The sequence below is a fragment of the Pangasianodon hypophthalmus genome, chromosome 9 (genome assembly GCF_027358585.1).
Source record: "Pangasianodon hypophthalmus isolate fPanHyp1 chromosome 9, fPanHyp1.pri, whole genome shotgun sequence".
In the NCBI taxonomy this organism is placed as follows: domain Eukaryota; kingdom Metazoa; phylum Chordata; class Actinopteri; order Siluriformes; family Pangasiidae; genus Pangasianodon; species Pangasianodon hypophthalmus.
In genome coordinates, this window is record NC_069718.1 from 12249083 (window position 1) to 12271574 (window position 22492).

Here is a 22492-nt window from a genome sequence, read left to right on the forward strand (position 1 = left end):
CCATTTCTATTATAAGATATATTTCAAAGACTGGAACAGGGAAATGGGGATTTCTGCAGTGGATAATGTCCTTACATCAGAAACGCGAGTGAAATACCGTGCAAAGGCTGAAAAAAAGAAGGACAATGTCTTCCTTTTGCGTTACCGTACAGTTTTCTGGGCTAGTCTCAGCTCTTTAGTGTGGTTTTTGATGTGTAGTTGGGCTGGACATTTTGCTGAAGCCTGTCAATCCTGGTTCATGCCATTACCTCGAACACAGATAAATTAAGGTACGTTTAAACCACTCAGAACGAGCTGCTGGACTGGATGACTGGATGAATGTATGTTCTCGACTCTCAGCTGTCTATCGCAGGGTTACTCTCAGAAATCACCTTAGCAGAACTAGCATAGCCTATAGCTTTTGCCTGTAGCATAGGTGAGGTGTACCAGCCTCTCGACTTAATTGTCGTTATTAATGTCATCCTGCCCACGACAATCTGTGGTCACGCGCCGCTCAGACGGGGGGGGCTTTTATTATATAACAACACTAGAACAGGTCACTGTGCGGCAGTTACACGTCTGTCTTGGAGTCTCTTCGTTTACTGTATTTCTTATCATTCATCAGTTTATGGTCACTTTCTGGGTGCAGACAGGGCGTGAGGTCAAAGGTGAGCGAGCTTTTCCTCTTTAACACGTCATACTGACACATCGAACGTTTACGTAAGGACACGTGACAGACCAGCGGGGTCGCGTGAAGCAGCTGGCACTCCGAAGTGGATTGTTTTCTTATAACCGCACGACCTGAAGTGTGTTATTCCGGGTTTACTACTGCGACCTGCCACGATTACAGGTTTAAAAAATGTATTAATAAACGACACATGTATTAATAAGCACAAATGTATTAATAAACGACGCTTTTTAACGGTTCATATTTACATTTCATATTATAGAACGAGAAAAAGCTCTCCGCGAGAAAAGTTAGTTCTTGTTATCACTTATGTAGCAGTTATAAACAGCTCTCTGTCTCTCTCTCTCTCTCTCTCTCTCTCTCTCGGAGTTAATAAGAATAAAAAACAAGTGTTAGCTACAAAGCTCTGACAACAGAGACTCCTTCTATAAATGTTAAAGAAACGCGTCTACACACAGAAAAGCGTCACCACGTCAATGATTATACGTTGTTTTGTTTTTTGTTTTTTTTTTAATAAAATTAAATTTAAAAAAACCACTGGTTATTTCTGTGTTTATTGTTAGTCTTAGATTATGTGGAGGGTCCGCAATACACGTCCCTGTGAATGAGCTGTTACTATAGAAACAGCAGCGTATTAAAATGAGCGCATCATTTATGTTACAGCCGGAACTACTATCAGTGCGGTTATATACAATTAATCCGCACCTACGGACCAATCAGATTCGAGAATTCAGCCGCGCTCCAGTCTAAACGTCTCTACAGCAGGTCCGGATTGGCTGACAGGAGATTCGGGAGGAATGCGGTGGTCTTCCCTGTCATGCGACTCTTGTGGGTAGCGAATGAGACTGGTTAACTGATCATCAGGGTTAGGGTTAGGGTTAGGGTCTCTGGACCAGAAGCGGCCAGATAGGTGCAGAGAGGGAAAGGGAAAAATAACAAGACATGTTTAAAGTAACTTAAAGTGCAGGTCAGTCTGATCAGCTAATAGATAGATAAGGTAGATAACGTTATCTAATTAGGCTGGATTAACCACAGTAAGGGCAGTAAGGGGTGGCATGGTGGTGCAGTTGGTGGTGTTGCTGCATCACACCTCTGGGGTCCCGGGTTTGATTCTGAGCTGTTCTGCCCCTGTGCACGTGGGCGTTTCCACCTCCTGAAAACCATGCCAATAATTGCCCCTAGGTGTGAACGTGTGTGTGCATGTTGCCCTGCCACACTGTTTGTGGATCCACCATGGCCCTCATCAGGATAAACCCGTTACTGAAAGTGAGTGAGAGTCAGGGCAGACAGAAAGAAAAAGAAAACATTTTAAGCTATTTGTCACAAAGGTCAAACTCAATAATTCAATATTAAGAAATGCCATGATTTGATATAGTATTGTAGCCTATGACCTTATCTGAATGGTGTTGTGGCTTCTGTAAACTGCAGTACTGATGCTATAGGTTACAGAGAAAGAGATGAGCTGAGATACATTCAAGGTAGTAGTTCCTATTAGAAATGCACGCAAATGAAGACAAGTATCAATTTCACAACATTTCTTTTATTATTGTTAAAAGTAACATAACTCGTGCTTTTCTTCTGAGATACACACACCAACCAAATTATTAGGCACTCCATTCTAAAACTGGTTAAACCTGTGCATTCTGAGATGCTTTTCTGCTTACAACTGTTGTTCCGAGTGGTTATTTGAGTTATCTCACGGGGTAATTATATATTTGAATGAATGAGCAGATGTACAGGTGTTCCTAATAAATTGCTTGGTGAGTTTACATAGCAGTAGGTGATCAGTGGTCTCAAAAATGTTTGTCCCAGTCTGGCCTTGGGTTACAGCGTCATTAATACACACACACACACACACACACACACACACAAAGACTCTCTCTCTCTCTCTCTCTCTCTCTTTCTCTCTCTCTCTCTCTCTCTCTCTCTCTCTCTCTCTCTTTATCAGTGTGTGTGGTTGTGTGCGTATGCACTTACAACTGGAAACTGAGTCAGTATTTAACCAGGGAGCGAATGAATAACTGTCAGTCTGACAGTTTGACTACTGGATTATTACTACTTAGTAATTTTTGAATTGAGTTCTACAAACCACATAGCCTACTGTTTGTATTTTTAATCTTTTATAGTAGCACAAGTTTGAACTTTTTTCACAAATTATGGACAAAGGTAAGAGCGCAAGAATATTTCACAAAGTGACTATTTTTTAACTAGATTCACTTGCTTTTGAAGTTTTGGTTTGAATGACTTATAGGCAGTGCGCATGCGTACGTTACGTGAGTGCATAATTTGATTGACAGCTGTGCTTTTCAATGGTTTACCATGATTCATCAGTACTTCAGCAGCTACTGTATGTGTGTGTGACAATGGCAGTAAAATGTGTTTACCTAGCAAACTAATGTGTTCGTGTGAGAGAGAGAGAGAGAGAGAGAGAGAGAGAGAGCACAAGTTGTCTACCCCTCACTATGTAAAATAAAAAGTTAAGTCAATTACAGACTCTGTAAAGCATTAATTGCATTAGTATAATTAGCTATAATTATACAAATGCAATTAATGCTAGATGCCTGTTAACAATAGAAATAATCAGGTTGACTGTTGCTCTCTTGTGTAATAAAATTATTTGTTTAAGAACAGTATTTGGTCTCATAAAACACTGCACTACATATCAGACTATATCAGCAGTAAACATATTTAATTGGTTCCATTGTAATTCTTTTTCATTTATCCCGTAGTAGTTATAAAGCACTCCTTTGCACTTTTTGGAGACAGCAGGTTCTGTTAGTTTACCTTATATCCTGGAGAAAAGGCTTTGTCTTAGACACAGAAAGACTGTTTTCTTTTAAAGGGCTGTTATTAGCAGCACTTTATCTGGCAGTTTAATTGTTAAGAATTTCTAATTAATGGGATTAAAAAACAATTCACCGGGGGAACATATAATAGGCATGATATCAAATCAATACTACGGTTGTGGCTGATGCAACTGTTGCTTAATGCAACTGCATAATAGCCCAAGCTTTACATCATCTTAATTCAAGTGTACCTTATTCTATCCCTAGCCTGTGTGTCAAACACAGTTTGGTTATTTACAGCAGCAGCTTGTGACCATAGATTTAGGTGGGGAAGGATGACATTAATAATAACATAACCTCAAGCTATGTCAGTTAAGCCTATCACATTAGACTTACAATATAGGCTACTATCTAGTGAATTTTAGAGTAACGGCGTAATAGGAGGTTGACTTTTTTCAGATGCATAGATTTGTCGAACATGGCTTTATTGAAATCAGGTCTTCTAATTTTATAAGCAATTGCCGCAGTTATGATGGTTTCTGGTAACTGATAACTGCACTCCAACAACCTAGCTAGTTGCTTAGCTAGCTACATAACATAATGTAGATTAAACTTGCTAATCATATCCTTTCTAATCAAGGAAAAACTCCCTGAGACAACATGAGGAAGAAACCTAGAGAGGAACCAGACTCAAAAGGGAGCATATCCTCTTCTGTGTGACACTTTCCCTACTTATGCCATAAAGACAGACTATATTGAGTGGGTTGAAAGGATTCTGAGTATGAGCATTAGGGTCCTTTTTTGATTTCAGTAGAGATTTTAACTTTAAATCTATAGTATCCAAGTGAAGTTATCCACTGTAGAATGGATGAGACTTGTGCATAAACTGTTTTCAGGAAGTGCAATCTTTAGGCTATCCAAGTGAGACCATCAACAGCCACCTTTAGGGTATCCATGTGGTACCATCCACAGCAATCTTTAGGGTATCCATGTGATACCATCCACAGCGATCTTTAGGGAATCCATGTGCAGCATCAAAACTTTCCGGCATCAGAACTTTCAGGTTTACCAGAACTCCCTGTGCCCATGAATGCCCCAGATGTGTGCCTTTACCTAAGAGAAACGCTATCTTAAAATCTTGACTAAATAAATTTATTTTCAACTTAGACTTATAGATTGAGGCTGTGTTAGAGTCCTGAGCACTAATTGGAAGGCTGTTTCATAGGTGGAAAGCCTATTTCATGGGCTTTATAGATAAAAGCTCTGCCCCTGATGTAGTCTTCATTATTCTAGGTACTTATAAAGAGCCTGCGCCTTTTGATCTGACCGTGAGGGTCATAATAGACCAAAAGTTTACTCAGATACTGTGGAGCTAGTGCTTTGTATATCATTAGTAGTATTTTATAATCAATGCAAAATTTTACTGGGAGTCAATGCAGTGTGGATAAGAAAGGGGTAATAAGATCAAATCTTCTGGTTCTAATAAGAACAATGGCTGTTGCATTCTGGACTAGCTGGAGCTTGTTTTTGTACATGCTGGAACATCCAGACAGCAAGGTGTTACAGTGGTCCAACCTAGGGGTAACAAACTAGTTTTTCTGCATCATGTAGTGACACTTTATTTCTTCTGCATTATTATTCTGCAATATTTTTTATTCTGCAATATTTTTGAGATGAAAAAAGGCTATCATAGCAATATTATCTACACGAGCTTCAAATGAGAGACTAGAGTCAATGATCACACCAAGGTCTTTCACTGCAGCACATAATATAACTGACAGACCATCCAGAGTTACTATATAATCAGAAAGCTTACTTCTAGCTGCCTTTAGCCCTAGTAGAGGTTCTTCTGTCTTGTCTGAAATAAGGAGGAAGTTACTCAACCTCCAGTGACTAATGTCTTTTACACATTCCAAAACTTTACAAAGCTGGTGTATATCATCTGGCTATGCTGAAACATGTACAGTAGCTATGTGGCATCAGCATAGCAGTGAAAGCTAATGCCATGTTTATGAATAATTGTAATAATCTAGGCCTATTGCTCTTTTCTCTATATTTGCCACCTCTGGGTGGACCTGGAACAAAGCCTTGTAGAACATAAACTTTATTTTTGTATGCTTGGGAATTCAACATTTACATCTATATACTGATAACGATCAGTCAAATAAGACCTGAGCCAGGAAAGAGACATCTCCAGCAACATTTTTTAATCTGTCTAAAAGAATATTGTGATCTATGTTATCAAAAGCTGCACTAAGATCAAGGAACACAAGCAAGGAGACACAACCCTGATCAGATTTCAGTAGTTAGTCATTTACCACTTTAACCAGTGCTCTCTCAGTATTGTGATGAGACTTAATTAGTGACTGAAAGATTTTATGAATGTGATTGCTATACAAGTATGAGCCTCACCGCGGTATTACAACCTTTTTTAGGATCTTGAAGATAAAGGGAAGGTTTGATGTTGGCCTATAGTTAGACAGCTAACAAGGGTCAAAGTTGAAATTTTTAATCAGTGGTTTGATAACAGCTAGTTTAGATGATTTAGGTACATATCCTGTGCTAAGTGAGGAATAGATTATTTTTAATAGAAGTTTGACTGCCTTTGGCATAAGTGCTCCATTACAAAAGATGGTTTTGAAGAGGAAATTAGTGAAATTAGTTTGGGCTGTTGGAGCGGAGTAAAAGACTCTAATCACTCTAATGATGTTGTATTGTTTTTTATTTTACATAGTCATCAAATTGTCTGACTACTCTGAATTTCAATCTAATATTCTCATTTTTTCAATGAAAAAACTCATAAAGTCAACACTATTACATATTCTTGTTATCTGTGAATATGGGGTCTTTTTTCTAATTAACTTTGCTACAGTATTAGGTAAGAATCTAAGATTATTTTGTAAGAGCCTTCCCATAATTAAGGCTCTCCTTCCATGCAGTTTGGATGGAATTTAATTTGACTGCATTTATGTTCTAACTTTCAAGTGGTCTGCTTTAAGGTGTGAATGTGATCATTATATCAGAGTGCTAATTTTTTCTCTCTAATTATTTTTCTTTTAAGTGGAGCTACATTCTCTAGAATGTAGCAGAACGTTGACTCTAAGCATTCAGTCACCTGATCAGGTTCTGTGGGGTCAGATGATGAGCCAGCTAGTCGATAAAACTGGGAGATTTTCAATTAATCTATACAGCAGCTGATGTGATTGAATGCTTGATGCGATAGCATGGAGAAGTGTATACTGTATATTATGACTAAGACATATTTTAAATGAAATGAGGTAGTGATCTAAAGTAGCTTCAGACTGGGATGATGTGACTGTGTTTTTTTTATATTTAATCCAAATGTCAGTATTAAATCATAATTAGTGGGTCCTATTATACTCTGATTGACTGCTACTGAGTTTAAAATCGACACAAACAGGGTTCCTGAGTGACACAACAGAAGAATGTTCGCCATATCGTATCGCCTGGAGATTGTGAGATTGCTTCGTTGTTCGAAGCACAGCGATGCCAAAGCCATCAATGGCCAGGTGACCAAGAGAGCAAAATTGTCTGTCTGGTTGGGAGGGGTGGCATCGTACTTTTCTCTGAGTGTATTATGCTGTCCTGCGACACTGGCTGATATGGCTGTAACAATACATCGTGACAAGATGCATCACGATGCAATAATTTGACGGTGTGCATCGTGGGAATATTCAATATTCAATCATGTATATCAGAATTCTATTAAGCATCTAATGCAGTTGAACTGTTTGAACACGAGAGATCCCAATCTGCACAGCCCACAACTGATAGCTCCAGATCACAAGAAACACGCATTAGAGGTTATACGGTTACATGATCCCATTATAATAGTTAGCTTGTGTTAGCTTTCAGCCTCCCCAGTTGTTGGGGGAGGCATGGCAAGGGAGAGGTGGCTGGTGAGTGGGATTTGACCAAGACCAAATTAGGGTGAAAAATCCAAAAGAATGAAAAATAAGAAATAAAAAAAAATAGACATAAAAACTGTCTATTATGAAAATGAATATTAAAGTATCCAACAATTACTTTTTCTGCTGAAACAACCAGGTTTGAAATTCAGAATACAGCCCTGGTGGTCTGTAAATATTAAATACTGGAAACAGGACTTATTTTTGTGGCTATGTTTATGTTTGTAAAAAAAAAAAAAATACTTATAATGAGTTATCCACATTCAGGGGCAGTGTATGTAGCTGTATCAAGGGGGGCTAGCTTCATTTACTACATACTCATTGGGTCTAATTCTTGTTTCTGTTAAACAAAGTACATTTAATCCTTGTTCAGTTACAGTTTCATTTACAATAAGTGTTTTAAATATGACTAACCAATTAGTGATATAATTAATGTCATTAATTGTCCTGTCCGCTGTTTTTCCTCCACTCATACATAAAATATTCATAGAGTGAGCATGGGGCAGAGTGATTCTTTCTCCAATGGGCCTCTGTTAGAGCTTGTTGTATTTCCCATTTTAGACCACTAGGTGCAATAATAACTCCACGGAGCTAAACGGCGAACTGAGCATGCTGCTCCACATTTGCACAAGTGACCAAAGTACACCAGGTCATATCTGTGAAATAGCAAAATTTTTTATACATCATTGGTTACTTTAAAGAGGTAAATAGTATTTCAGCAGAATTTAAAATGTATGACTTGTGAATGAAGATTAGCATGTAGAATGAATGAAGAGTTATTTTAACTATATTCAAAATCAGTTTTTTTAATGTTTTTTTTTTTCAATAAAATATTCAAATTCAAATCTGTATGCAAAACTGTTAAAAAAAAAATGTTCAATTCTGTCTCCATGGGAAAAGAGCGTACCACCATGATTGCGTTCTGGAAGGAGCATTCTCAACGTGCCACAGTGGAGGAGATGATGCTGGATTCCAACGCACAGCAGCTGACCAAGCATGAGCTGCCTGAGATCCTGGAGATGCTGCCCAGCCTGGATGGCATTGATGTATTGGAACTAGGTGCTGGCATTGGGTTAGTGACCTCACTGTATTATTATTGACAGAAACAGAGCTCAACTCCCTTTTTCTAGACCACATGTGTCAAATCACGGCCAGCGGAAACACATTGGGTGTTGGCAGTGCCATAACCAGGAATTAGTTTTGATGTGATGAGGAAATATAAAAAATAAAAACATGATTGTTTTCATCTGTAGAATTATACTAGTAAGAGCAGTAGGAGGGAGATGACACAAATTCGTTCATTTAAGGCACAATCTACCATCAAACAGTCTCACCATATTAATAAGATTGTCCTAAAATACCTTTATGACAGTTCCAAATTATTAAAATAACATATAAGTAATAGGGGGAAATTACACTTTATCGTATAATGTCTGATCCCCATTTCCTTTCCTCTTATTGCAATAAACCTCCAGCAGGCTACTTCATCAGCTCTTACCTTCATATCTCTATGCTTATAGTGTAGCTATCTGGTTAGTTCTATTCTTTTAATCAGTATAATAAGTGTTATCACCTAAAGTTTCTGTTAGCCCTTCTTTTTCCTAGAAATGCCCTATTCTAATTTCAGAGCCTAGGTTATTGGTGTTAATCAATGGAATCTGTTAAATAAGTAAACAAATTACTAGTCTTGGATTACGGGCCTTCAGGTCCTCACAAAAATTGACATACCTGCTCTAAACTTACACAATGTAATCTAGCTACAGCAAACACAATTTCATGAATCTATAATTAACGTCTATCTTCTGTCCAGAAGCCCCATTTAAATTACTACCATAACCTGGAGCTAAACCAAAAAAAATTTCCATTATTTTTCCACAAGTACGTCAAGGGCTTTTGTGTATCTGTTTCCATAAACATGCTTTATATTAATATCATTCGTGAGATAAAGCTATGTTTCATGTTTTGCTGTAAAAATAAAATGAGATGTTTTGGTCCTTGGGTGTATCTTGTAAATAATTTCCTAAGTTTGGGCTGTTTTTTTTTATCATGTCTGAGGGAAGTTTGAGTGAGAAGGGAAGGTTGGGACATAGGTACAGGCAATGTATATACATAGTGTTGTCTTTTAGGAAGCTGCTTTTTGACTTTGCATCATCTTCCACATCCAAATTGCAGATCTGTTATAAACAATGTACAACATGCTCTTAGATCAGTGAATATAAAAACTCAATCACAATTAATAAAATTAATGCTAAATCATGTCATATTTACATTATATGCCTATTTATTTTTATGTCTTTTAGAGAGGTGCTTACTGTTTGCCTTTATTGCTTCGATTATTTTGTTCAGAGGGATGATGCTGATAAAGCCAATTGATGCGAATATTTAGTAACACATTAATACACATCACAATTTTTAAGCAAAACATGGACTTGGCCTTTATCATCTCAAACATCCAAATAGGTAATCCATTCAGAATGTTGGTAGTATATTAACACATTTGGCATGCTGCAAATATGGGTAAGAAGTCAATGCAAGCAGAACAAAGTTTTACAATACCATCAATGGAGTAAAATGCAATACATTTATTTAGTAAGAATGAAAGTATTTAAATTCTTTAGGAACAAAACCTGCAGAGGTTTAAAATCCCAGACTTGTACTGATGACACTATTAATCTAATGGAAGTAAAAATGTAAAACTGCTTTCAAAAGGCAATAAGTAGCAATATTAAAAGTCCAACAATCAATGCATTTTCTGTAGACTGCTGTAGATATGTAAAGAACATAGTCTTGATGATTATTTAACTACTTCAGGAGCTGTTCATCTGGTTGTATGCCTTTATAAAAATGTGACCTTTGATCTTTCCAGACGATACACAAGTCATTTCATTGGCAAGGCACATCACGTGACGGCCGTGGACTTTATGGAGAACTTTGTGGAAAAAAACAAGGAAGAGAACAGTCACCTTGGAAACGCAGAGTTTATCCAAGCAGATGTCACACAGCTGGAGTTTCCTGAAAAGAGGTGGGAATTGGAATAATGTTGTGGATAGAACCGTGCTGTTTTCTCATGTATTCTCATGAATAAGTGGATGAATGAGAGAACAAACAAGCAAATGAATGAATAAACTTGTAAGAATTGTATTACAAAGCATCACATGTTATTTTGCCATTCATTCACATTGCTTCATCATGGAATAACACATCCAGTCACCTTGACTCACCGTTACGGGAAGTAATGCAGGTTCTATAGCTGGGGTCTGTCAATGGATTTTGTGGTTCAGGTCATGGCCTTGGTCCAAACCACCGAGATCTTAAACATTTTTTGCTGAATGATGTTACTCTGAATTGTGCTGAGTTGGGTTGAGCCCAGTCCAGTGTAATACTTGGTATAGCATTAAACCAAGTCATGGTTGGAATGCCAGGTAGGCAAATGAGTCTTGGTGCATGATTGGAATCATGGGTCTGTTTAAAGTTGTTTGGTTTCCTTCCCACAGTTTTGACCTGATCTTTTCTAACTGGCTGCTCATGTACCTGAGTGACAAGGAGCTGTGCTCACTGACAGAGAAGATGCTGTCCTGGCTTCGTCCCAGCGGTTACCTCTTCTTCAGAGAATCCTGTTTCCACCAATCAGGTTACCTTTGAAAATACACTATAGTGTATTTCTATAGTGCATATAGTGGTTGATTAATTTTAGTCCCCTTGTCCTCAATAAATGTATTAGCTCCCATGTTAAATGGGGAATGGGGTCTTGCACTGTTATAGAGATGACACTCAGATCATGCCAGAAGTACAGTAGGTCCATTATAGTTCTGCCATGCGTATCACTAAAAGCATGTATTCATGATATAAAATTATGGATGAACACTAACTTCTTTTTTTAATTAAATCCTGATAACCCTGAATTTTTTATGTCTGCTCCACAACATATTTGACAGTACGTCTAAATCTGCTATGATGCATCTGATTCGATTTAGTAGCTTCCATTCAATATGTGACTATCACTGTTCAGAATCTGGGCCTACCGTTAACAGATCATCATCATTAAGTATCAGAGTTCTAGCCCTCTATTATAATAAATAATAATCAGTCTATAATCAATTATAATCAATAATAATCAGTTTATAATTGTTACTTCAGTTGATGCATTGATCCAAATCCAAATTACTCGTTACACCCATGTTCATTACAGCCTCTAAATATTTCCATCGATGGCGTCATTGTCAGACCCTCTCGCAGTGATTTTTCACTATTCTTTTGCTCCAAAACATTGCCTAATTTCCACCCTTGTATAGTTTTTGGAACTGATTAGTTGTAAAGTACGTTGTGTATTGTGTAGGTTAGTCTGGGTTTTATAAAACTTAGAGTCTGACACATAGTTACAAATAGTTATGAATCATTTTCTGTCATTTATAGCACAATTAGCGATAGATACTACATTCCATACAAAAGATCAAAATATATTAATGTATTTTATTACTTTGTTATTGCCAGTGAAATATTTTGACAGTTGCAGTCGATATAATCTGTGTGAATTATATAAGTGCCAGGTGCCGTTTGGTCTCTTTAACAGACCTACGATTTAAAAATTAACCATTTTTGTCCTTCACAGGAGACAGTAAGAGAGATTTTAACCCCACTCACTACCGTAGTCCTGCCCATTATAACCATCTGATCACATCAGTTATATGGGAGGAGTCAGAGGAGAAGGGTAAACGGTCCTATGGGTTTGATACCGTCCTGAGCAGAACTGTACAGACCTACATTAAGGTAAATCATTTAGTTTCTTTTGTTAGTGAGAAATATCATATGAAATATTTTAAATTTACCTCTAGGTACATCTTTAAATCACTTCAGTGTAGGGCACAATGATAACATCTGCTGACGCTCTGAACTCTGTCTGCTGGTTGTGTGTAGTTATCAAACATGACTTTGGACCTTTCCAAATGGTGCACAAATCAGATCAGTGGCATCCATGGATGAATGTATGAATGTATCATCCTGCACATACATACTTGTTTTATATCTTCTAATATGATATAGGAACAGTGTATAGGGAGCACAGAGTCTTTAGTCATGTTTGTTTGTTTGTTTGTTTGTTTGTTTGTTTATATAGCACAATTTAATACAACTTGCGTTGCCCAGAGTGCTTTACAATCACGTACTAAGAAATACAATAAAAATACAATAATAGACACACAAACATCACCTGCACATACACACACACACACACACACAATAACTTCATCCAATGAGCTCCCCATTTGTATTTAAAAGATGTTGTTTTAATATACATTTAAACAGAGGTAAAGATTTAATAGATTGAATAAAAAGAGGGAGATCGTTCCACAATTTAGGGCCTGCTCGAGAAAAGGCTCTATCTCCTCTGTGTTTGTATTTTGTCCTAGTAGCACATAACACGTCGATTTTCTGATCTCAGAGATCTAGAGGGAAAGTAGAATGACACCATAATGGACAAATACACAGGAGCTAGATTGTGCAGGGCCTTGAAAACTAGTACGAGAATCTTATAGATAACTCTAAGTCGTACTGGCAGCCACTTTAAAGAAATTAATAACGGAGTTACCGATTCATATTTCTTTGCCGACTTGATCATTTTTGCTGCTGCATTTTGGATTTTCTGTAAACGCATAAGTGCTTGAGCGTCAACTCCATAATAAAGGGAGTTACAATAGTCCATTCAAGAAAAAACAATGGCAGTAATTGCTTTCTCAAAATCTGAACTGGATAGGAATGGTTTAGTTTTGGCTAGCAGACGTAGATTAAAAAAACAAGATCTCACCACAGTATTTATTTGCCTGTCCAACTTTAAATCACTATCCAGAACAAATCCCAGATTTTTTACACTGGATTTAATAAAACCCGACAAAGAAGTTGCATTCAAGCACTGAAGCACTTCATGCTTTCTAGGGCCAAACACGATAACTTCAGTTTTACTTTCGTTAAGCTTCAAAAAATTTGAAGCCATCCAATCCTTAACATCGTGTAAACATGCAAATAAAGCACCAAATGAATTTGAATTTAACTCTCTCACGGGCAAATAAATCTGAGTATCATCAGCATAACAGTGAAATGATACTTTATTTTGCGAAAGATTGCCCCCAAAGGTAGCATATAAAGGGAAAAAAGAATTGGAGCAAGAATTGATCCTTGTGGAACTCCCCAGGGAAGATGTAATCTTGATGAATTACAGCCCCCAAAGCTAACAGAGAAAAATCTGTCCATAAGATAAGATTTGAACCATTTCAGCACATTACCTTTTAGGCCAACCCAGTGTTCTAAGCGCTTAATTAAAATCTCATGGTCCACCATATCAAACGCTGCACTGAGATCAAGCAAAATTAAAATAACATTTTCGCCATTGTCCAGTGATACAAAAATATCATTTAACACTTTGACCAACACTGTCTCAGTACTATGACAGGATTTAAAGCCCGACTGAAAGGGCTCACCAATTGAATGCAACATAATGTGTGCTTATAGTTGCTTAAAAACCACTTTTTCTAAAACCTTGGCTAAAAAAGGTAAATTTGAGATCGGTCTAAAATTATCGGTGCCAAATTAGGCCTCTTTAAGAGAGGAAAAACTGTAGCATGCTTAAAATCTGCTGGACAAATGCCCTGACTAAGGCATTTGTTAAGTAGATTCAACACCATGATCCCTACACTAGAAAAAATCTGTTTAAAAAAGGCTTAAAAGACTTTTTACATTAGCATTCTGTTATAATAAGTAAACAATACCACTGTAGGCACTGGTTTAAATGCCCTTTTTTCAGGTATGCACCGAGAGAATACTGATAAGTAATGGCGACAGCATTAGAACATGAATTAACTGATCATTTCTCTGTCTCAGATGAAGAAAAACAAGAATCAAGTGTGTTGGCTGATGCAGAAAGCTTGTCGGGACTTGGACCAGCAGCACCAAGGAGGCTTCAGCACCTTCCAGCAGTTCCTGGATAACCAGCAGTATACACGCAGGGGAATTCTGCGATATGAGAAGATGTTCGGCTCTGGTTATGTCAGTACTGGTGGATCCAGAACCACCAAGGTAAGGGGCAAGAAGAGACAGCCTAGATAAGAGAAAGGGCCAAGGGTTTAAACAGACAGCGTGCAAGGGGAGCTAGTAAATTAAATGCTTTACAAGCATTTCTAATCTGGCAAGTTTTGCAGTGTAATGTATTTTCCATTTGGGGGCAGTAGTACTCCAAACGATTTTAAAATAAACAAAAGCATGTTCTGTTGGGATGCATTAATTAGTTTAAAGGAAGAACTGAAGCATAATTTACAGGTTTTAATCAATGTGTATTAAACTATATAGCTATTAAAAAGGTACATTTAATTTGTGGAAATAAAGAGTGTTAAACATATTGTATTTCATTGGACCATTGTGTTTGTGTGTGTGTGTGTGTGTGTGTACAGCAACACACTACAGTATGTAATATGTAGATTACTATAGGTTTTCATGGTGCCAAATTCTGTTTTACATTCTTATTGTACAATTCTGTTTTACGTTCTTATTTTAAAAACAGCACTTTACGCACTGGAACTCATGAGGCAAAATATTTTGAAAATGTAACGTGCAATGCAGAGATAGCATATAGGTGCAAGTGTCTTAAACTCTGCCACTTAAAATACAAAAATACATTTACGACCACTTAATTAGGAACACATATACTCCTGCTGAGCCATGCAACTATCCAATCAGTCAATCATGTGGCAGCAACATAATGCATAAAATCATGTAGATAAAGGTCTTGAGCCTGAAATCAAACATGTAGGTAGGAATCGACCAGTAATCATGTTATCAGTAAGGAAGTCCTCACTTTTTCTTTATGAAAACATTGCATGAGTTTCTGGATATTTAGTTTTCTGCTGAAATTTACACTGAATTAAGTAGTTTTGGTGTCTTAGACAAATGTTCACTGAGTGTTAATGTTTTATTTTTCCTGAATTCGTGATTTTTTCCTCTTGACCCCTTCAGGAGTTTGTTGACCTGCTGAACCTTAGGCCAGGACAAAGAGTCCTCGATGTGGGCTGTGGAATTGGGGGAGGAGATTTCTACATGGCCAAGGTGAGCCGCGTGGTCGCTGACTGACTGATCAACGTAACAGTGTCAGGGTGGTAGGAGGGTTGTACTGTCACCTGCCTGAGCTTCCCTTTGTCTCGCTGCATTACTGTGTGAAATTGTTTTGTGTTTTTGGCGTGTGGATCTGGATGGTTTCCTTTCCTTGCACTCTTCCATACTACTTAACCTACCCGAGTCTTCTTCGTTTGCATGGTGCTTTTCCCAGAATGTATACGTTTTTAATGATTCAGTTTTAACTTGGTTAATGCTCAGTGAAGGCAGAGGTACAAAGCCAGTTCATGATTTTCTCAATTGCCTCACTGGCTGTTTGCTTGATTGACAGACCTTTGGGGTGGATGTTTTGGGAATGGACTTGTCATCAAACATGGTGGAGATCGCTATGGAGAGGGCTGTGACTGAGAAACTGCCATCTGTGAGTGACACTCTTTTGGCCTAATACACATTAACAATCAAAAGCTATAGGGAAGATTTTTTTACCATGATTTATCACACTTCTTTTACACTTACAGTAGGTGACAACTAAATGTCCATTCTGCTTCAGGTGCAGTTTGAGGTGTCAGACGCCACTAAGAGAACATTTCCAGATAGCTCGTTTGATGTGGTGTACAGTAGGGACACCATTCTGCACATCAGTGATAAACTCAGACTCTTCAGAAAATTTCATGTGAGTATATGTGTGTGTATGTGTGTGTATTAGTGCTGGTCGGTTGCTGCATTCAACTAAAACTCGTAACTCGGAATTTCCGACCTCAGACTAGGAAAAAACAAAGAAAAAAATCCCTTAACTGAGAATTCGTACTCAGAAATTCGGGTCGGTCTCCTCAACCCCCTGAGTTCAGCAAGTGACATCGAATCAACATGGCTGCTCACAGCATCAGCAGTAAACAAAGTAGCACTTCTTTATTTTTAAATGAGATATGCTGTATACACAAGTGTTTGCTTTAGATCAGCCAACATACAGACACATTAGGTTTTTAAAGCTATAAATGAATATATACAGTTTTCTGTTATGAGGAGGTAAGCATACATCACTCATCACAGTTAATTGGCTAGAGTGTTGCTAACAAAAGACGAACATGGAGGTGCCCATGTTTTTTTCCCCACTTTGTAGCTCGAAAGCACAGAGGTCGAAAATGATGTCGTTCCGAGTTCCGAGTTCCGAGTTAAGCCGAACGCAGCATATTTGCTGAATTGCCTTAAATGCAAAAAAAAAAAAAAAAACTTAAACTCTCTTACATATCACTGCCATCTACTGGTCATGTCGTTTATTTCATGCAATAAGCCTTACATATGCAGTAAACCAAGTATCGGTTGTCTATACTGTGTGCCTCATTCTGTTTTGTGTGTGTGTGTAGTCATGGTTGAAGCCTGGTGGAAAGGTGCTAATCAGTGATTACTGCTGTGGAGAGAAACCATGGACTCCTGCCTTTCAGGAGTATGTTAACCAGAGAGGTTACATCCTTTATACACCACAGAGATACGGCAAGGTGAGCCACCATAAACTGAAATAATTGCACTTAACTCAAAAGTACTGGAACAAAAGTACTGACCTCAGATCAGGTCTGTTTTTCATGTTCTTATAAAACGTGATCCAGTAAATATCAGTGTTGTCAAGCATGGATAGGCTTAGGGCGCAGGTGCATGGTTTTATTCAGTGAAACACACACATTTAAAAGGGCAAACCAAAATCAAGTCAATAGACAAGCGTCAGGTGATCAGCAGACAGATTTAACTAAACTAGGAAGAACTCAATAAATAGAACAGACAAGGTCACTACCGGAAACTTAAGGACTCGAGTACTAACTCACTGGTGAACTCTTTCTCCAAGTCATCTTGTATGAATGATATGAAATGTATGTGAAGACTGAACACACACCTTATATGTCAAAATGTATCTGTAACATTTTAAAGTCAAAAGTCACACAGGCAGCAAAATATTGAGATCAAGATCGTCTGTATGTTGGTCCATTAATTTGTTGACATTTAAATGAGTATATATCACATGTAGTTAATGGTAAGTTCTAGCTCAAATACACACATACTCTCTTTAACTTTAACTGACATCCTGAGCATTGAAGGCTGTTCTCTGAGGTAGTGCTGTAGCTTATTAATTCTCCATCTCAGCATGTTTCTAGCTATATATAATATAGAAAGAGAGAGAAGAGAGACAAGTGGAAAACGAATGTGTTTAAAGAAAGCTAGAGAAGCGGAGTTCTTCATCATGTGCAGAACCAAAGATAGAAAACTGTGATTTGAATCAAAACGATTTCCTGTCACATACTGTATGTCTATATTTAGACAGTCATATGATGGTGTGCTTCAGATCTTGGCTTAAAAATAGACACTAAAAACACTAAATGCTAAAATAGAGTTGTTTAGACTTAGTGGAACACAGATATGTATCAAACACAGAGGAAATAATCACACAGTCTATCTAAATAGCAGTGCTGTTTTATATGTTACAGATATTCAATTCAATTTTATTTGTATAACGCTTTTAACAATGGGCATTGTCGCAAAGCAGCTTTACAGAAATATATAAATTCAGGATATATGTTCTAAACTTATACATTTATAAATTTATCCATAATGAGAAAGCCGGAGGTGATGGTGGCAAGTAAAAGACGATATGAGGAAAGACCCTGAGAGGAACCAGACTCAGAAAGGAACCCATCCTCATCTGTGTGACAACAAATAATGCAATTATAAACAATTCCCTTCTATAACTGTGTACTACATGGTTAAAAGTGCAATTGTGTAAACAGGAAATGCATTATAGTTTTTACATGAAGTCAATTTTGATGAAGTTATCAACTGTTCACTGATGGAGATTTGAGTGCAAACCTGTTCGTGGCAATTGCAGTCCTAAAGCTATCATAGCAACTGTAGTCCTAATCCATCATAGCAAGACTGTTCATATCAATTGCAGTCCAAAGCCATCGTGATCTCATTGGTCTTTAGGCTGTCCATGTGGGGCCATCCTCAGCAGCAGCAAGTGATTTCCAAGTGATGAGAACTCCAGAAGTAGGGCATCAGGATGGATCAGGCAGTTCTGGAGAGCAGAAAGGGTCAGGTATCTCAGGAGTAGCATGTGTAGCTCGACAGAGAGAGAGATGGAGAAAGGGAGGGAGAGGGAGAGAGAGATTGTTAGGTATGCTAACTGTCACGTGATGGTTAAGGACAATGTACTTAGTGTGCAGATATCGTGCAGATATTCAAATATTTTTTGGTTTTGCATGTACGATAATATTTTCCTCATTCCTAATGACAATGTGTGTGTGTGTGTGTGTGTGTGTGTGTGCGCGTGTGTGTCTTTTAGTTCTTGGAAGAAGCAGGGTTCACCAATGTAAGAGCAGAAGACAGAACTGCCCAGTTCATTCAGGTGATAAAGGCTGAGCTTAAGAGAGCAGAGGAGATTAAAGTGGAATTTATACAGGTAAAAGAACACACACACGCACACACACACACATAGAATGTGAATGTCCCTAAATAACCCAAACAAATGCTCATTTGTGCTATGGCACAAAATAAATACCTATGCTTCACAGTATGAGAGTTTAGGAATAGATCAGAAACATAATGTAAACATGTTATGAATGGGTTATAACAATGTTCTGCCTCCATGCAGGAGTTTTCCCAGGAGGACTATGATGCTATTGTAAATGGTTGGACAGAAAAGTTGCAGCGCTGTGAAGCCGGAGATCAACGCTGGGGTCTGTTCTATGCCACCAGAGACTGAGAGAAGTAGAGAGAGAGCTCCTACAGGTTCTATAGGTACAGAAAGAGAAAGAGAACAACTGTGAAATTTGATGAAGATTTTATTTTAAATGCCAGAAGTTGAAGAATTGTACAAAATATATTAGGATTCTGTAAATGAAAACAGGCCAATGTGGCGTTAAAATCGTAATAATTTTTAAGAATTGTAACATGTCTTAAATAAAAAGAAATATTTTTCCCTTGTTCTTGATGTTCTATTTTTTGTATGGTATACAGAAATATCTGGAAGATCATGCATCCATTCCAAGAAGAGGGCTAAACTCTTAAAATCTTAAATCCAGAGTTGAATCTGTGGATTTGTCACTTCCAAGGAAGAAAAAAAGATTACAATTAATGAACCCAAGATAGGTTAATCTGTGCATGATGAATTTTTTTTTTTTTTTTTTTTTTTTGCTATAGTCCATTTGGGGGCTGGCTGGCCAAAACTACAGTGATGTTTATTTGTCCCCAGATGTTGTCCAGCTTGTGTTGTGAATGGTTAACCCTGCTGCTTCTAAGCCATCATCATGGGCAACTAGAAACTGGGTAATGAGTACGTAATTAAAACCACTGTCAGGTGAAGTGAATAACTTTAATTATCTCATTACAGTGGCACCTGTCAAGGGGTGGGATATATTAGGCAGCAAGTGAACAGTCAGTTCTGGAAGTAAAATAATATTAAAATGTAGAATAATATTCATGTCAGTGGTTTTAATGTTATGGTTGACGGGTGTACACACACACACACACACACACACATATATATATATATATATATATATATATATATATATATATATATATATATATATATATATAAACTTTGTTATAGATTTTTATTTTATGACTTCTACATTATCTAGTCACTACAAAAAAAAATTTAGATTTCCAAACATTGGTTTTCCAGCACAAAATTAAATGTTACACAAAAATGTTTGTATGTCAGTAAAGAAAGCAGCATATTACATAAGAGACCAAGTGTGACAAAGTCTCCAGAAGAACTGCGGCTGCTTCTGCAAGATGCTCAGTAAAACTTACAGCTAATTTCCTTATAAAACTGCACAAATTGTACGTGAGTCAAATTTTTTTAAAAGCAAAAGGTCGTCACACCAAATATTGATTTTGTTTCAATTTTTACTGTTTACTGCTCTTTATAGTATTTTTTTAAATGTAGAAACATTTAATTTAATTATTTTTGAAGGCATCTTTGCTCTAAAGCATTTCTTTGCATGTGCCTAAGACTTTTGCACAGTACTGTGTATATATATATACTGTGTATATATATAATTACACCTTAATTTAGCTCTCTCTCTCTCTCTCTCTCTCTCTCTCTCTCTCTCTCTCTCTCTTGTACCCATTAATAATCTGCATACCCCCTATATTAGATTTAAAAATTTAAAAAAAAATTCTTATTTTGTTATCTTACCAGCTTAGCTAGCATCTTGTTTGGCTTACTCTCTAGCCCTCATTAACTAAACTCACTTAGTTAACACTTTCATTAGTTCAGATCTCTTAGTTAGCAACACATTTTTATTAGATTCATACCTGGCCTTATCTAACCTAAATAGCAGGCATACAAGCAACACTAGCTTGCTAAGATTAGCTTGCTAAGCACTATGCAACCCTCATTACCCCGACTGGCTTTGTTAGCTTTGCTTCTTTAGCATAACTCTTTCTGAGCCACTTCAGTGTTGCTTTGGCCTTGTGCTCTGGATCATTGTCCTGCTGAGAGGTCAACTTCTAGCAAACTTTTAGCAAACTGAATCAAATTTTGACCATTACCCTGAAAACTTGTATCTACTGTTCCTTCAGTCTTAAGATATATCATCGCCTCTTATGAAAGCATCTCCATAGCTTGACTGACACCATCAGACTTTACAGGAGAGATGGTATTTCTCAATAGATGGGCAGCATTAGGGTTTTTTCCACACTAGATTATTTGAATTTTGGTGCAAACCCTCTAGCTTGGTCTCTTCTGACCAGAAAACATTTCGAAACTTGGTTCAGATGGTTTCTATTGTGGCTTCTCTCTTGCCACCGCCTTATACAGGACAGTTTTATGTGGATATGGAACAGTGCACCTTCACCCCAATTTTATGAAACTTGTAGATGATTGTTGTTCTTCTCTCTCTTAAAATAACAGCGGTTGAAACTTGGGGATGTCCAACATGCTCAGCCCCCTTGCATAATGTGTCTGGTTCAGTGCTGCTTTCACAACGTTATCACTTTCTTTTATGCCTAAGGCTATAGCATGATGTCTAATGTATCTATGATGAAGTTTAAGTCTGAAAAGCTTGTGACAAATCCATCCTGTCAGCTCTGGATTTGAAGTCACGGTGACTTCCAGCAGTGTGAAAACAGAATTTTACAGAATTATTTTACTTGTTTAATTAAAAGGATTGTGCATACTCGAGCTTTCACAGCCCAGTGTGGTTTGAGGCTGTCTTTGACTTAAGCAAGCTGTAAGCTACAAGCTTGTTAGCTATATTTAGCCCTTTGACTCCACTGAAGAATTAAAGAAACTGAACACCAAACATGCCTTGACTAGTAGACTACACATGGGATTGGGGATGAATTGTGCAAATTTTATTTTTTTAGCTGAATTGTTACTTTAGGTGGTGTTGCAACTTGATATTTCACTGCAGTACTATTTTAAATCCAATCTTTTGATATTATTTTATTTTAGCTATTTATGTTTTTGCTGCATATAACAAATACTGTACATGCCAGCTACAGGAGTAGTCTAATCACCCATAAGATATGCAGTGCATTATAGATAGATTTAGAGAAGCTGGATACTATTCAGACGTAAGCTCATTAATGTTCTAAAGTATATATGCGCTTGTAAATACACCATAACTGTAGAAGAGTGGTTCATAATAAACACTATAACAGTGTTTGTTTAATGTGTGTATACAATCACTGTTCACTTTAATAGGAACACCTGAACACCTGCTCATTTATGCAGTTATCAAATCAGCCAATCATGTGGCAGCAGCACAATGCATAAAATCATGTAGATACAGGCCAAGAGCTTCATTTAATGTTCAGATCAAATATCAGAATGGGAAAAATATGATCTCTGTCACTTTAACCATGGCATGATTGGTGGTGCCAGATGGGCTGGTTTGAGCATTTCAGAAACTGAGCTGGGATTTTCACACAGAGCAGTCTCTAGAGTTTACACATTATGGTGCAAAAAAACATCCTGTGTGCAGCAGGTCAGCAGGCTGAAACACCTTACTGATGAG

The 22492-nt window shown here is 37.4% G+C and overlaps 1 protein-coding gene across 3 annotated transcripts; it reads left to right on the plus strand.

Annotated features, from left to right (window-relative positions):
• The first annotated feature begins 106 nt into the window (after positions 1 to 106).
• On the plus strand, positions 107 to 19447 carry pmt (phosphoethanolamine methyltransferase). Of its 3 annotated transcripts, none has more exons than XM_026919654.3 (12): positions 107 to 269; positions 8283 to 8454; positions 10249 to 10404; positions 10877 to 11013; positions 11992 to 12149; positions 14253 to 14447; positions 15381 to 15470; positions 15808 to 15897; positions 16027 to 16149; positions 16841 to 16972; positions 18805 to 18921; positions 19114 to 19447. In XM_026919654.3, the coding sequence occupies exons 2-12, from the start codon at positions 8294 to 8296 to the stop codon at positions 19222 to 19224; spliced, it is 1470 nt and encodes a 489-aa protein (XP_026775455.1). In that variant the 5' UTR covers positions 107 to 269; positions 8283 to 8293; the 3' UTR covers positions 19225 to 19447. The 3 variants fall into 3 exon arrangements, with proteins under 3 accessions (XP_026775455.1, XP_026775453.1, XP_026775454.1); XM_026919652.3 differs by lacking the exon at positions 107 to 269 and adding an exon at positions 535 to 647; XM_026919653.3 differs by lacking the exon at positions 107 to 269 and adding an exon at positions 2639 to 2833.
• The last annotated feature ends 3045 nt before the right edge of the window (positions 19448 to 22492 follow it).

Excerpts from the sequence above, each read along its gene's own strand:
- pmt (XM_026919652.3), top strand. The coding sequence starts at position 608 with ATGGTCACTTTCTGGGTGCAGACAGGGCGTGAGGTCAAAG. Across the intron at positions 8,455-10,248 it reads GAACTAGGTGCTGGCATTGG|ACGATACACAAGTCATTTCA; the intron begins GTTAGTGACCTC and ends TGATCTTTCCAG. Across the intron at positions 15,471-15,807 it reads GAGATTTCTACATGGCCAAG|ACCTTTGGGGTGGATGTTTT; the intron begins GTGAGCCGCGTG and ends CTTGATTGACAG.